General features: G+C 34.8%; 1 protein-coding gene across 3 annotated transcripts in view; it reads left to right on the forward strand.

Moving 5' to 3' along the window:
- The window catches only part of MSRB3 (methionine sulfoxide reductase B3), a 167,778-nt gene that overhangs the window by 37,806 nt on the left and 112,242 nt on the right, over positions 1-17,730 (forward strand). For all 3 annotated transcript variants that reach the window (XM_021091955.1, XM_021091957.1, XM_021091956.1), the window contains one exon: positions 17,572-17,680. In XM_021091955.1, coding sequence (XP_020947614.1) covers positions 17,572-17,680 — 109 coding nt within the window. The remainder of the gene's footprint in view (positions 1-17,571; positions 17,681-17,730) is intronic.

A 17,730-nucleotide genomic window follows, 5' to 3' on the forward strand; every position in this document is an offset into this window, starting at 1 on the left:
AGTAGTTCCTGCTGTGGCACAGTGGGTTGAAATCCAACTGCAGTGGCTCAGGTTGCTGCGGAGGTGAGGGGTCGATCCCTGGCCCAGCTCACTGGGTCAAAGGATCCGGCATTGCGCAGCTATGGTGTAGGTTACTGCTGTGGCTAGGATTCAGTCCCTGGCTGGGAAACTTCCATATACCATGGGTGTGGCCCTTAAAAAAATCGATTTTATGTCTATTTGTGGTGACTTGAGAGACCAGTGAAGCTTAATGTATGGAGTCCTCAACCACTTTTCCCAACACCTTCCTTTCCCCTACCCTACCATGCCCCTGCACTGCCACCACTGAATGTGCTGGAGGAGCTTCAGGCTGGAGGGACTCACAAAGTGCTGAGAGCTTTAACAATGATACTTATAGTAGGTTTGGAAAGAAGAGGAATGGATAAAAGAGAAATTCAGATTGTAGAACAGACAGTTCGTCGAATTGTATGTAAGCTTGAGGGAGAACATCAACCAATGTAGTTCCTTATGCCATGTGGAACTTTTCCATAACTATGTATTGCATATAACAATTGGAGTCTGAAAATTATTTAATTGATATATAACCACGTTTTCCACTGGGTGGGAGGAAACCCAAGGTATGAGAGCACTACCATCGTTCTTGTAATATGAGTTTGTCATACACCAAGGGGGCTAAGTATTTACGGAAGCTTATTAACATAGCATTCCTCGAAATATGACAGTTGTGGGATTAAGGAGTTTCATAATAAAATTGTTTAATCAAAATATAAGTGACTAAATTTTGATATCAAAATGATTCAAAGATAATTCAACAAAACTGATAGTTTTTAAGAAGGAACCATTATAGTACAATGCATATGTATATAAATTCCAAAATTTGACTGGATCTGAATTCTGGCTTTGCCACTTAACTAGCTGTGTACCTTGGCTTCCTTGTTTGTAAAATGGGACTCATAATAGTGCTCACCTGAAAGGGTTGCTGTGAGAATGAAATAGCTTATGATGTGAAAAGTACTTAGAACAAGTGGCTGGCATGTAGTAAACACTATGTACAAATGTTTGCTATAGACATCTGTATCACTGTAGATAGACATTTTTTGTACTTTTTTAGTACAATAGACTTTTAAAAACATCTAAACATGTCTCATCTTCCATTTAACTATTTTTACTTTATTTTATTTATTTATTTATTTATTTATTTTTACTTTTTTTTTTGCTATTTCTTTGGGCCGCTCCCGTGGCATATGGAGGTTCCCAGGCTAGGGGTCGAATCGGAGCTGTAGCCACCGGCCTACGCCAGAGCCTCAGCAACGTGGGATCCGAGCCGCGTCTGCGACCTACGCCACAGCTCACAGCAATGCCAGATCCTTAACCCACTGAGCAAGGGCAGGGACTGAACCCGCAACCTCATGGTTCCTAGTCGGATTGGTTAACCACTGGTCCACAATGGGAACTCCTATTTTTACTTTAATAGGAACCACAAATGCAGCTTATGCTTGAGAAATAACCATCTCAATCTGTGGTTTTGCTCTCTCTGCTTTACGTATACATTTTGTTGAACCAGAATTCAAGTCCTGTAAAACATAAACACATTCTTTTATTCTTACCATCCAGTACTGATGGACGCTCAGAGAGACTTGGTTTTTCTTACTTAGAGCTTGTAAACCCATTTTATTTTGATAAATGATTTGGCTAGAATACTATTCCATTATTCCTTAGCCATTCAAGCACCACTTACTTTTTAGAGTGTTATGCATCTCAGTCTTCCCATGTCCACATATTTTTTATAACTTCAATATTAGCAGAACCTTTGTTACCATCCATTTCTCTAACAGAATTTAACCTTAGAAATAATATGTTGAAGAAATTAAGGTCAACAATAATGTGAAGCTATTGAAATTTTGAAAAACAAAAATGAAATTGAAATGGGAATTCTAGTCTGTCTTACTTTGTCCAAGTAGAGAGGGAAGAGGCCAAAATTGGAGATATAGGAAATTAAGGTAAAGTTTGACGTATGCTTTAATTTACTGTTCCCTGGTCAAAACCCATTACAACAAAAATCTCTGTAAATCAAAAAGATTTCTGCTCCCTAGCCAGTACCCTACTAATTTTAGGTATTATTTAATAGGAAATAATTCCAGAACTGAAAAATAATTGGAACAGGCTCTTAAAGTTGATTATAACTGGATTGACCTGTATGAAGGCCATATCCCAGAAGGCTGATCTATCATTCTTCAGCTTTGGCTTCCTTTTCTTCTTATTTTTAAATAAGGCATAATTTCAATTTAGAGCTTATTAAGTGCATCTGAGTTATAGTTTGCTCATGTTTGTAATTAAAGGTAATTTTTTTTCCTCTCAGAGCTCTTCTTAATTTCCCGTAACAGTTTCTTTTATGTATTTAGAAGAGCACTGGAATAGGAGTCAGAAAAACTAACCACAGCTCTGTCATTTACTTGTTTGACCTTGAATGTATCAGTAAACCTCTTCAGATCTCAGTCGCTTTATTTAACTTGAATTCCTCATTTTAAAAATAATCTATTCACTTCTGAAATTCTGTGATTTTATTAACTGTCATTGTTTTTACTTTGGCTTTGGGTTAATCAAATTTTAAAACTCAGTACTAAAGAATGGCTGGGAATTTACAGAAAAATCTGCTCGGTTGTGATGGGAGGATAGAAATATTTTCCATGTTTTAACATTAGAATTCCTTGCTTCAGAATCAAGACCTCAGCATTATCTGAGGAGGGATTAGGAAGCACAATTTTATACATAGTTTCAATGCTTGATAAAAAATTAAGTCTAATTGTAGCTTAGTCTAGATATCATGGTAGCATTCAACCAAGTGAGAGTATTTGTCTGAATAGTACTAATTATAGTGATAAATTGTGCTTTTCTCTAACATCATACACATAACATGCAGCTGTTACTCTTACTTGACTTTTCCATGAAGTGAAGAGCCATATGGCTATCTATGCAGCTTATAAAGATATTATGTCATAGTATTCTAACGTAAAAATTAGAAGTCTTAAAGATGAATATTTTGCAAATGGTATTTGTAAGTCATAGACTATCATCTCTGTGAGTAGAGCTCTCTAAGAATCAGGGGCTTGAGGCTCCAGAGCTTAGCACAGTGCCTGGCACTTAATAAATATTTGTTAAATGAATGAATAAACATTTGGAAAGTTTACATGTAGGTGAAATGATAGCTATAACAGAGAGTACAAATTTATTTGAGACTCCTTTTGGTCTCAAATAAATCTAATGGGAAGGTTAAATTAAAGTTCATAGTTTGGTTGCCTTTTGAATACACTGTGAAACACAATTTCTCTTTTCTTGCTTTATTGTATTAATACAATATGGTAGATTTCTCAGGTATAAATCACAATGTAATTAAACAAATGAAAAAATGGTAACACAGATTCAATGTTATTTTATCGAAACTCCTTTTTACTTTTTCTCTCAAGCAGTTTGAGTTTTGATGGTAAACTATCTGAGGAAGGGAATAAGTGCATATTATACTTACTGTGAGAACTAAGAACTCGGGTTCCTTTAATCACTTTTCTCTGGAGCAAAGTAATATTGTTTGTTGTGCTTTAAGTTCTGCATTTGTAAGGAGTTCTTGCTGTGGTGCAGTGTGTTAAGAATACAAGACTGCAGCAGCTCTGGTCGCTGCAGAGGTGTGGTTCCATCCCTGGCTCCGTGTAGTGAGTTAAGGGAGCTGGTATTGCTGCAGTTGCAGCATAGATTCAGTCCCTGGCCCAGGAATTTCCATATGCCCTAGTGCAGCCATTAAAAAAAAAAGGGAGGAAATACTACAGATATGCACCAAAATAAACAACATCCATAAGAACTACTACTATTTAAGTTTGAGTTGGTGATATTTCATTAATAGCATCTGATGTCCTGTTTACCTTAAAAAAAAAAATTGAAGTGGTCCATGCGCTGCTCACCTACTGAATAGATTGGCTTTCTATATTAGTTTTATTTTTAAACCATTTTGGGTCATGAAAACATGAACCTTCTCTGTAGTTTTTTGATGAAAGCAATGGCTTTGATCCTCCAGAAAATACATATATGCACCTATACAATTTTTCATATAGTTTCAAGATATTTTGTTAGATATTCTGATACTCAGAACAGAGGACTCATTGACCACATGTTCAGACCTGCCTTCTAAAAGATAAACATGAAACCCATATGAAAACTCTAATAAGAATGTGTTATTTTAGATTTCTGTATTGATATCACAAATGGAATTTTCTTCCACGTGTTCTCCAACTTTACTATTTTTACACGTTCATCTTACCTAACTTCTTTGAAAGTTATTCAAACTTCACCAACTTCATTCTTCTTACATATTCATCTTACCTAACTTGTTTGACTATATCAAAAATGCTTTAGGGGAAGTTTCACTTTTTTAAAAAAGAAACAAACAGTTAAAATTTATAAACGGTTATAAATTTTCACTGCCCTAATTCACAAAACAATTTGCAATTAATTGATTGAATGATATCCATTTTTTCCCAGTAGATGGCACTAGATTTACATTCTTTCACAGCATGGAAGCGTATTGATATCATTAGCACATAGGTGCATGGTGAAAATTTAAACAAAAGTAAGTAAAAAATATCCAGTTCAGAACACATGGATTTACAAACCACAAATTTTTCTGCTTATATTATGTTCAAACAATATTTGTAGAGTGCCAAACCTTTTTCCATTTTCGATAGGATTCCAGCTCCCTTAGGCTTGGACAACTCATCGAAGTTGTCTTTCATGTGTAGACTTTCTATAAACTAAAACATGTTTTCATAAATTAACTTATCTTGTATCCAAATAGCTGATTTAACAGTAATTTATAGTTTTATATGTAGCTAAATTTTCTTCAGCAGACCACCCAAGAGTTAAAGAAAATGTCGCATTTTGTTTTGCTATGATTTGAATTTTTATAGAATCTTGAAAATGTTATTAGTTTAAAATGTTGATTGTTAAGCATGAGTCCTTTTTTGCATGAATGAAAATATTTTTAGAAGCTAAGAAAAATTATGTTTAAAATGTTGATTAATGAGTACTCTGATACAGCTATATTCTTTTCTAAAACAAAATGTGTTAGTAGCTCTGTGATATAATAAAGTTTTAGTTAATGTTGAAAAGTTGCTGTACAGCATCTAATTATTAAATGAGTTTTAAAAATCATTTGTGTGCAAGACTAAACTGCTCTGGAACAGTATATCTGTATGAATAAGGTGTTGGGCATATGGTTTGTTAAATGTGGATTTTGTTAATTTTTTGTTAAAAATGGAAGAAACTTCATATTATATATTAATAATAAAATACATAGTAAAATCTAGTAGCAGCAGATAAAAAGGGCATGAACAAAAAATAAATTTTAACTTTGTTTGAAATTTATTAGAGAATTTCTTATTTCTTCAAGGACTAAGAAATATAAGACATTATCAGTTTTTAAAACTAGTGATAATTCAACAGAATTAATTTGTCTAGACAGTATGGGCTTTCTGGGAATCATGTAGCTAGAGTTATTAGATATTTACTTATCTGAACATGTTTGCAATAATTTACCTAACAGATCATTTGGTCTCAACAAACATGTGTTTAATGAAGGAATGAGCTGTGAATGACGGTTTACAAATAGTCACTAAGACTGAATCTATTTACTTGATAAATTTTCATTGTCATTCTATTTTCTAGTTTATAGCTTCATTCTAAACATTTTATTTATAGATTGAATTTCTCATAATTGCTTTTACTGGATACATTTTAATTTAAAAATGCTTTAAATGTATTTCATTGAGATGCAGTGGCAAATTATCTCTATTTTTCATGCCTTTGCATTTGAAATCAACCATTTATTTGAAAATTTAAAACCCCCGTTTTATTTTAATTCCCTAGTTTTTTTCCCCTCTTGCTTTACGTTTAGTATATTGGCACTTGTATTAGTCACTTAAAAATGCATGTTACAAGAAATGTGCCATGAAATGACACGGATATCAGTTATTTAGGTGATTTTTAAGAGATACACATTTATAGAATTTAAATTTACTCAATTACTACTATGGTAAGCATTTCCTCCAACACTAGATATGTTTATTGTATTCAATCATGTAATCGTAAATGAAAAAGGCACTGCTAATCTAACTCACTAGATTATTTAAATTTTAAGCAAGCAAAGAAAACCCCAAATTCTCTAACTCTAGTTTTTAAGATTTTGTTTTGTTGCAAAAATGCATGTTGGCTCACAGAACGGTGCAGCTGTTCATCGTATATTCTACTTTGATTAATAGTTTAATATTTCTTGTGCAAATTTTAGATAACATCACAGAAAATTGCTGTCCTCTTATTGGTATTGATGAAGAAAGAGATTGGACACAAATTAGTAAATACACAGTCTGTATTTACTAGTTTGTTTTTACCACCAACTTGCTTTCTGACCCCAGAATCTGTTTTGTACCTTTTATTCCTATCCTCATCTATAAACTTAGAATGAAATATATTCTTGTCAAATTGTTCACAGTTAGATACTACTTTCAAGTGTTAGCATGATCTGACATTTCCCAGAAATTTATTCTGTGCAACTTTAATCCCTGGCCATGAGGACAAATAAACTAGAAAAATAAAAAAAGACAGTGTGGGATATCACATAAGTTTGGTAAAGTTGATAGGTTTGGTTATCAAAATCTATTTCTATTGCAGGGAAACCTTTAGTTCCTGCAAAGTAAGCTCCAGAAAAGTAGAGATATTTTTGTCTGTTTAGTTCACTACGCCATCTTAGCAACTAGAATTGTGTCTATCACCTTTGAATAGGTATTCAATAAATATTTACTGAATGAATGGTGATGAATGAGTAGCATCAGGTTATGTTTCAGAATAATGACACACAGTAAGTCATATGATATCCATTTTTAAGGAATGTACATTCTGAGAAATGTCCACGTTTGGTTATCTATAGAATGGAGTACATACTTTGTGTTTTTTATGATTCTGTAAAAGCAGTTCTTCCTTTGCTTTACTGCTGAAGGAAAGAATAGAAGTGAGAAGCATTGTGCTTTTCTCCACCCAGAATGGCTGACTAGCTTCTTGGATTAGGATTTAAAGCAGTGACAGTTCTTCTGGAGGCTATTGAAGGAATGAGTAGATGTAATTCTAATTAGCAGGAGGTAGTAGGAGGGGAGGATGGTGGCCTGGGGCTGGGAACAGACTGTGGGCACATGGGTTAGTGAAAGATGCGCATGTCAAAGTGCAACAAAGGATGGGTTCAAGAGGGAGATGTAATGAATGAATAAATAAGGAAAGCTGCAAACTCCATGAGCTGGCTCTCATTAACCAGGTGTGTGATCATGTCAAGTAACTTCTTTGGGCCTTGGTTTCCTCATGAGGGCTCTGGACTAGAAGTTTATCATTTCCCAAATTTTGTAGGGTATTTCTACTAATACCCTACAAAATGGATCCCATCATCAAATTGAGAAACTGCATACTACCATATTCTATAAATCCTAAAATGCACTGTTTTTACATTTTATCATCTTGGTAATCAGGATGCAGCTTAAAAATCATTGCAATAAGAAAGTATTGTGTCATGATTTGAGTGACAGGTCTTTTTTACTTTTCTAGTGGAGCATAAAATAATGGTGCTTCAAAATACCACATTTTTAGTAATGCACATCAGCATAAGAAGATCTGTGAGAAGTCTCCGTTAAGAAATCCATGTAACCTCGATTTTCCTGATCTGGTTTGACTAGGGAAACTTCTCTGCCTCACCCCCCCAAGAGGAAAAACCTGTAAGCATTTTTTCACAGCCAGAGTTTTATAGGATATGTTTTGGGGCATGCTGGATTAGGAAATCACCTAATCTTAAATCCAGAGAATTAGTGGACTATTAGAATAAAAGATTTGAAAGTGGAACTCTAGAGATGTAATAACAGATTCAGAGTAGTATTAAAGGAAGAATATTCAATCCATCATTTATTTTTTAAAATTTCACTGGTTTATTAAGCAACTTTTGTTGAAGTTTCTTAAATCATAAATTAACAACTTTAATTTTATACAGCAAATATTTTAAAGTTTTATTGAATTGTTGATTTACAGTGTTGTGATTATTGTTGCAGTTTTTAAACTAAGTTCTAAGAAACATAGCATAGGCATCATTTAGAAATCTTTTAGGAAGAAATTTTAAATAGCAGTAATTAAAATGGAGAGTTGAATAAATATTTAAATACAGCATATACTTATTTAGTGCTTCCTCTTGCCTGGGCACACTGCTGGGTGGTGAGGATGCAGAGATGACCAAAATCAATATGTGTACTGTCCCTCAAGGAGATAGGGAAAAATTCAGAAGTCTAGTAACGCCTGTTCTTTAGTTATCTGGATGATAAATAAAACTAATTTATTTTTTTCTCCAGAAGCTCTTAGATTTTTCTATAAGGCACGGATTTAGATTTGCTGTCCATTGAGTGGCAATTGCAGATTTATTTTCTGCCCACTGAGCTTCAAAAATTTAAATTTTAAATTTGATTTGGGCGATAGCATAATTTTAGAAATTTACAAAGCTGAGCTCTTAGACATTATAAATTTTATTTTCTTTCTAACACAGTATACTTAATGTTACGTGGAAATAAAACTCTGCATGGTAATCTAAGAAAGGGCTCCTTCCCTTCCTTTTTGTGGGTGGTTATGTCTCATCTTCCCCCTTTTCAGTCTGTGCTCCTAAGACAGTGAGGGAGGATGGGAGAGAGAACTATTTTTTGCAAGTCTTTTTGATTGCATGTGAAATGTAGAATGGAAATGAGCCTGTCTGTTTTTAATTTTTTTTTTTCTATACGGGCTATGATGTTCTAGTGAAGACCCATACTGGAAAAAATATTAAAAACAGGGAACTCCAACTTTTCAGACATTTCACATGCAATCAGATAGAATTGAAGTTAAGTAACTTTCTCCTTCACTATTGTCACTTGATGATGGCAGTGCCTTTAAAAATTCTCTTTTTACTTATATGCTTTGCAAGTAAGAAAATGCTTTTTGGATCACGACATGTTTTAAATATTTCCCTATTAATACAAAAATCATTGCTCTCAGTATTTGCATTACATTTTGAAGAATTGATAATGTACTCTTTAGTTCTTTTTTGATACACTTAGAGAATGCTGATAAAATGACTACCACACATGAATTCAAAAACTAAAAACTTGTTAACCCACAAGTAAAAGGTAGAAATGTCAAATGTGGTTTCTGTATTACAGAGTCATTCAGGTGAATGTATCATCAGGATGAATGTAGTGGTAAAGCTCTCCATTGTCTCTTCTCAAGAGAACCACACAGCCTTGCAGGGTACTTAGGATTAAAGCCAGAATTTAGATTCATAGTAATGGAACTTAGATTCATCTTATTACTTTAGATGTGGGAAATACATTTAACTCCCATTGACTTACAGTGAGAAAATGTTGGCGTATTTTCTCCCTTCATTTAAAAACTACCTTATTTCTCAACTGCTCAATTTTTCTTCTTCCAAATCAGAATCAGTGTTGTATCCTGGCTGTTTTTGCTTTGTTAAATTAGCTAATCTCACTGACATGAAAGACTGTTTGGTTACCTCCTTGACATTGTACACATTTGATCACACTACATCTATTAGCTTGTCTAGATGGAGTTCTCTTTCCTGTTTTAATCTTCTCTGGCTCTCTGACCCTGTAGATGCTGCTTCTGCAAATTACGTGAGGTTTCCATATCCTAATTATAACTGGACCTGGTCAGTGTAGGTGGGCAAAGTTTAAGAGTGTTAAGGTCATCTTTGCTAACTCTCTTTACGTAAAACTTTGCATATATTTTTACCATAAAACTGTACATTGTATTGCTTGTTTTTCTTACCTTTTCTGCTCCCCTAAAGCAGGAACCTTGACTTATTCATTTTTAATTTTCCAGTCCTCATCCCAATATTAATTCCCTGTTGATGTTTAATAAATAATTGTAGAAAGTATGAATAATATTAGGCCCAATCTTGGAAAATAAAACAGAGACAAGTGAAGACACTTGAGAATAATTGCAAAATATTATACTAGCTCATGTAATTAGTACCCTGCAGAATAATTACACTGGTGCTAAGGCTATTCAGATGAAAGATCAGCATAGGGGTGAGTTTATCAGGATATGTAGACTTGGGAGGAAAACTTCCTTGAAAACATTTTCTCAGTTTATCTATTCAAATCTTCATTATGGAAACCAGAAGACCAATTTTATCATTCAGCTATGCACCATCAAAACATACGGGCTTGTTTAATTTAAGACGTTTAAAATGGTGTGTTGCCTGAGCAGACTTGTAATGTCCATTGATGTTAATTAGAACTCTGTGCATACGTCAGTAGAGTATAACTGAAACTGATCCCTAAAACTGTCTTATGTGAAGTAACAGAAAAACAGCAAGAAAGCATGGAATGTGATTATTACTACTGACAAATAAAGATATAATTTTCTCTTACATATGCAAAAGAAAGCTACCTTAGAAAGAAACAGTGGTCTTGTTTCTGATTTCTAAGAGGTAGGGTCATTTTCTTTTTTTTTTTTTTCTTAGTGTCATATGTAGGACTTGGAGGGCAGATGAAATCAAACTGAACCTAAGCATAAAAATTAAGAATGTTTTTAAAAAATGGAAACTAAGTTAAGGTACTGACTTTATACTCTCTTTAGTTATGGATGTTCCCTGCCACCACCTATAAGATTACTCTGAAGGAGGGAGTTATTGAACTATTTCCAAAGGGTAAAAACATGGTTTGGCCAAAGGATTTTTCTCTCTCGGCCTTTCAAAAAAATTCATCACCAGGAGTCCCCACGGTGGTACAGTGGATTAAGAGTTTGACCACAGTGGTTGCTGAGGAGATGCAGGTTCAATCCCTGGCCCAGAGCAGTGGGTTAAAGGATGTGTTGCCATAGGTGCCGTGTAGGTTGCAGCTGCAGCTCAGATTCAGTTCCTGGCCAGAAAACTTCCATATGTTGTGGGTGCAGCCATAAAATTAAAAAAAAAAAAAAAAAAAAGAAAATCCTCACCAAAGAATGTCTATTAAGTATCCTCTAACATATGACTCCAGGTTGGGAATGATGACCTATAGTCTGAAAGGGGTGACATTAGACATACAGAGCAAATTAGCAGAGAGTGCACTCTGATTAAGTATTGAAGGTTCAGCCAGATAAAAACTCTCTGAGAACTATTTTGAGTATATAGCACTTGGCCAAAAGGATTTCCCTTGGATGAAGGAAAGGTAATGTCAGACCATGTCTATACTAAGATAGATAGTTGTAAATTTTCAGATATAGAAGCATATTCTTTTTTTGTCATTTACCTATTCCATTCATATTCAGGTTTTAGTTATTGTGTTGCAGTTACTTCACTCTTTCTCTACCACTGGAGAATGAAATTTTGAGTGTATTTGTCTCTTGCACTGGCAATTTCCACTGACTGTTCAGAAAGCTCTTCCTTCTGATATCTGCACAGCCAACTTCCTCTCCTCCTTCAGGAGGTGTGCTCCAAGGTCACCTCTGGGAACCCTGCTGACTATTTAAGATTCCAGCCCTACTTCTAGCACTCCCAGTCCTCTTTGCCCTGCTCAGTTTTGCTTTCTTTCCATCCTGTATACTTATCACCATCTCAGAGGCTATATAATTTCCTTACTTTCATTGCGTTTTATCTGTCTTTCCCTACCCCTGCTGGAATGGGAGCTCCATGAAAGCAGGATCTTTATTTTGTTCACAGATATATGTCTTAAGTACTTAGAATAATGCCAGCATATAGTAGGCGCTCAGTAAGTAATTATTAATGACTAAGTATTTTACTTAGCACAGTGCCTGGCACTCTGTAACAACATTTCAATGACTTAAAAGAATAGTACGAAACATATCAGATCAGTGGTCCTCAAAGTAAACCCTGCAGCACTGGTTTCATGGAACCTAGAGGACTGAAGCCACACGGTCATGAAGTCTTAGATTGTATGTTAATCTCAGGACTGTTTTTCCTGTATAGGTCTATGTTGAGAGGAAAAAAATCAGAAAAATTGGGTATGCTTCTACAAGCATGGAGCTTTTCTTCCCTGTGCTTTGCATTTTTTTCTTAAAGCCTTTATTAAATTACTAGAATGCAAAACAAACAAAACACAAGAAAAATGGTTCATGGTATGATTTTATATTCTACTGTAAAAATGGACTAGATTCGGCTTTTATAAATGCCACTTATTTAGAAATTCCTAACACTACTACATCTGGGATGAAAGTTCGTTTAACTTCCCCATGTGACAGACCAGTAACCAACTGAAAATTATAATTTATAGTGAAAATTAAAGTATACCATTTTAAAATATAGTAGCAAGATATTTCAATGTGAACTTTACTGTTTTAACCTAGTAAACTCGAAGCAAGACAAGATAGTCTTATCATCTCTTATTCATTTATTGTCTTGGGAAGATATTTAATGGCTTCATTTTTTCTGACCCTAGAACCAAAATTAAAGTTATGGGATCTTTAGATTTTGTTTTGTTTTGATTTTTTTTTCACATTGAAATGTAAGATTTATGACTTAAAAGTGTCTAAGATTTAAGTAACAGATTTGATTTACTTCTTAACAGGAATTTAAAAAGCCTTTCAACGTTTTATAGACTTTGTGAGAATCCAGTTTGAACCTTGTCACTGACCCTATGCTGAAGGAATGAACACAGGGAAAACAGACATTGGCCAATAGACAAATGTATTAACTTTTTTGGATGTACTGTAGTGATTACTACTTTTCTCTTTATTAAGTTGTTAGTGGTAGTTTTCAAGCTGAACGTTATTGCTTAATTTAAGAAGAAAAAGAAATTTGTAGCATAATTTTCCTCACAGAAAACATAATGACCATGGGCTTTGCAGTCAGACAGCCCATGGTTTGAGTCAGCCCACTATTTGCTGTTTGACCCCAGTAAGTTTTATGTTATACCCTCTCCGAGCCTCAGTTTCTGTGTCTGTAAAATGGACATGATAGCTACCTCCTAGGATTATTGAGAAGATTAAGTGTAGCTATGTGAAAGTGCCTAGAACTATGCCTGACATATAGTCGGCACTCAAATTTTGGTTTTCTTTAAATTCTTGTTTTAATCAGTTTTAAAGATAACGTGTGAGGAAAATACTGTTCTAAGGGAATTATTAGAAAAATGATTACAAATGAAATATTGCAGCACACTGAAATACCTGATCTAGTTACCTTTTAAAATACAGTTTTGAGTTCACTGTAATCAAAATGATAATATAATACTGCATTTATTTAAATAGTGTTCGCTAAATGCTAATTGCTATGGTCCTTACGGCAGACTTCTGAAGGTGGTGGTACTTAGAGAGACCCATCTGTCTACGGTCACATGACTAGGAAGCAGGCAGAGGAAGAAAATGAAATCTAATTCAAGACAATACTGGCTTTGGGCAACAATATGAAACAAACTATGATATAAAAAGAGACTTTGGCATATTTTAGTAAATAAATACCCTTGGATTGGGGATTTGATCTATGTCAAAGTTACTCTGTAGGGAATGGTATTTTGATTAGATACCAAAGTGGCAGTATTACCCCCTCAAATATGCTTTGTGTTGCGTGTGGATATACACACACACACTTGTGGCTTCAGAATTCTCTATTAAGCATTTAAATAAAGGGAAAAATCTTTCCGACATACTTCTAAGTCAATTTAGAGGTCATTGAACAGATGTCATATAATACTAATGTTAAATTACCTTGTGTAATAAGAAAATTACAGCCCCTAAGTGAAGATAGAAAAGGGAAGCCATCCAATGAATTATTCTAGAACTTCAAAATGAGATGATTTCTTTGAAATTAACAGCGGCACCATATGACTTTAGGAAAGTGAGTCTGATAGGGAGAAGGGAAATCAGAGACAAGAGGGAAGCCTCTTTATGTTTATATGTGCCAATTTTTGGTTGGCACATATAATGCTAGGGGAGTTAAAGTAATAGTATAGCTTTCAATTGTCCAGGAAATGTGTTCTTACTAAACTATATGGCAAGAAATTCATTAGAATCTGACTAACATCTCATTGCATTGTTTAATATTAAATCACAATAGTTGTTTCTAGTCCACATACACTTCCTTTTGCTATTAAGTATACTTTAAAAGCCTAATTATTTTGAGAACATAGTATGGCCAAAGAATAAAAATGTACAAAGTTTGACAACTTTAAATAAACACTAGCATTTCTTAAAGAACAAACCTCACTTACAGTTAGGAAACAATATTTATATTTAAGGTTGAAAAGCCAGGATGTAGGAAAATTTTGCTAATTTGGAAGATGACCTTTAAGTGCACCAAAACCAAATAATTTGTAGGCTATGACATAGGGCACATTCCTACAAAATTTGTGTGAATACTGCTTTAGTGGTTCTTGAAAGACAAACAAAGAAAGCTGGAATGAAATCTTTATCCCCCTCCCAAATAAGTCGGAGACCAACAAAAGAGTACAGCAGCACTCTTTCAAAGCTTGCCATTAAAATGAGGTCTCTGTAGCACAGCTAATGAGATGGTTCATAGTGGAAAACAATCTGTTTTTAAGAATGTTTAGATCAAAAGTAATTTCTAATCTATGAAATAAAGTCTTTTCAATACCCTTCATTCACCAGTAAAGCTTTTATGTTTGTATTATTTACTTCAATCAAATGTTTTCAATTTTACCTTTTCTCCTTGTACAAATACTTGACATGGTTCGTCAATACTGACCAACAGTTTTATTCTTTTTCTTCAGAAAAAAAAGAGGTTTTTGAGAGGGAGAATGAAAAAGAGAGAAACATCTTTACCTAAATGATTTGCAAGCATCTGTGCTTTAAGCTACTTTTTATGAACACTCCTTAGTAAATGACTCAAGGTAAAAAAGCAGAAAAGCATCCAATGTTAGGAAATTGCAATCCAATACCATGTAATTTAAACCTGCAGTTGCTTCTCTTGTACTAAATGACATACAGATGGGTAGCTTAGTTCTCTCAATTTTGGGAACACAATTGGTCTTTTTGTATGAATGAACATATATTAACAAAAATATTTTGGGCAGAATTGTTTAATTGTACAGATTTTAACTCTCTATGCCATTGGAGAGAATAATTTTAACCAAGGTATTTTATTCTATTGGATTTGTGATTAATGATTTTTTTGGAAAAATCAACAAAGATACAACCCTTTTAACATGTAAAGAAATAAAAAGATACATTTTACGATGTCTATAGTGAATTGAGCAGAGACTCGCCTATCATAGCCAGTTCTGCATTCAGGCTATGGAGAAGTTTGTTCTGACAGGACAGATATTTCTCAGGGAAACATTTCTATCTACTCCTTAAAAAAGTTTTAAAGTGTAAGTAGTAGGTATTTGGATAAACCTTAGTGTAATATGGGGTCCAGTGAGATGAGAAACCAACCTGCCATTAGTGGTATGCCAAATGTTTCTGCAGATCTTTCCAGGCCGGAGCAGGGCCAATGTGCTTTGTGGAAGGTCAGGAGAGGCGCTGTTTGACAACCCATAGGCTTTCTCAAAGGTGTGCTTTTCTGTTTGGCTCTGGTTTGCTCTTTTCCTGCCTCCATATATTCTCATAGAGAATCAACCCCTCTATCCTGGTGGCACCGATTCTGGAAGCTGATCCTTCTTCAACCCCACAGTCAGGATCACAAGTTAGTTAAGTTTCTCCTATTTTAATTTTGGTGATTCCATAAACTATAACATTAGGAGACTTAAAAGAAATAGAAAGCATGTCTATTTCTAAATCATACTTCTTTTATGTTTCAGAAGAAATTGAGTTTAATATTCAGGAGACTAAACAAGCTTTCTTTTAGTAATCTCAAAACATGGTAAGATATTTTTGCATGTCAGGCGATCAGTAAGCTTCTTTTGCACTGTGATAGAAAAGCAAAGAATGGCAATTTTACTGCAGTGAGTAAGGGCTGCCATGTTTGGAATTACAGGTCATCCCTCAGTGTCCAAGGGGGATTGATTCCCCTACAGATACCAAAATCCAAGGATGCTCAGGTCCCTTGTATAAACTGTTGTAGTATTTGCATGTAACCTATGCACATCCTCCTGTATATGTTAAATCATCTCTAGATTTCTTACAATACCAAATATAATGTAAATGCTCTTCAGATAGTTGTAAATACAATATAAATGCTATGTAAATAGTTACCTTAGCATGGCAAATTCAAGTTCTGCTTTTTGGAACTTTCTGGAATTTTTTTCTGGGGGGGATATTTTCTGTTGTGTTTGGTTGGATCTGCAGAAGCAGAACCTGCGGGTATAGAGAGTCCAGTGTATTTCTCCATGTCATTTGCCTAGTTAAAACAAAATACTATATACAAGCAGGCACTGTCAACATTTTACCTCAGTCTGTATGAGTTGAAATAAAAGCTAATGTTGTTATTAGAATCACATTAAAATTATTTTACCATTCAAATACATTTAATCAGTGAAGAGTCTCCATAGGTATATCTTTGCAAAAAAAAGTAGGTCTCCAAATAAAATCACCGTCAAGTTTTCTTTTCTCTTTGTCTTTCCCATTCCCTATTTTTCTCACTCTTTCTTTGGAACTTCTTTTTTTTTTTTGTCTTTTGTCCTTTTTTTAGGGCAGCACCTGTGGCTCATGGAGGTTCCCAGGCTAGGGGTCGAATCGGAGCTGTAGCTGCCGGCCTATGCCAGAACCACAGCAACAGGGAGATCTGAGCCGCGCCTGCGACCTATACCACAGCTCACGGCAACACCGGATCCTTAACCCACTGAGCAAGGCTAGGGATCGAACCCACAACCTCATGGTTCATAGATGGATTTGTTTCCACTGCACCACAATGGGAACTCCTTCTTTGGAACTTCTTGAATCTGCATTAGTGTAAATGCCTCTGGCATCTATTAAAAGTTTCTTGCTGCCTGTTCAACATGGTAAGATAGTCTTTCAAAAGATACTTGTTTTTTAGGACTCTGTAGAACCAGTGAAGCCTCTGACAAAATCACTGAGAATAGCAGTTCCTAGTTGTAGAAAAAAAATTACATGTTTAGGATTCAATAAGTATTAAAAAAAAATAAAAAGGATGATATTTAAAATCACTCAGGATGGAAATTGAATGAGGAAGGCTATTCTACTAAGTTGCAAAATTACTGAATGGAGAGTTGTTTAATGTAATATGCCCATCATCTTATATATACAAGAGAAATAAAGTTATGCTTTTTGAATTCATTTGAAAAAGAGGAAACTCAAAGTACTGGGAGACATAAAGGATGTACTCCCATCTTGTAAATATTCATTGAGTTTTTACGGTTCCATGCTGGCAGCTTTGACTCTAGCATGTTATCAGTACGCCAGTGGAACCACCTGAACCCTGAGTAAGGTTGTTTTTAAATGAAGAGAAATAATCAACTGCAGTTAAGGTAAGTTTGTCTAGTGTGTTAGGGACTGGTCTGGTCATTGACGAGTGACTGCAGAAGCCGTGCTGTGGCGGCCAGCCAAAGCAATTATTTAGGATTCAAGCTAAAAAGCTGCCTTCTCCCATATCCTCTCTCTTTCCAGGGTCATGTAGGGATAAAAAGAACTGTAAGGTGGTCTTTTCCCAGCAGGAACTGAGGAAGCGGCTCACACCCCTGCAGTACCATGTCACTCAGGAGAAAGGGACCGAAAGGTAAGGCGAGCTTCACAAAAAAGTCGTGGAGCAAGAGCTAGTTTTCTTCA

The sequence above is a fragment of the Sus scrofa genome, chromosome 5 (assembly GCF_000003025.6).
Source record: "Sus scrofa isolate TJ Tabasco breed Duroc chromosome 5, Sscrofa11.1, whole genome shotgun sequence".
NCBI classification, from domain to species: Eukaryota; Metazoa; Chordata; class Mammalia; order Artiodactyla; family Suidae; genus Sus; species Sus scrofa.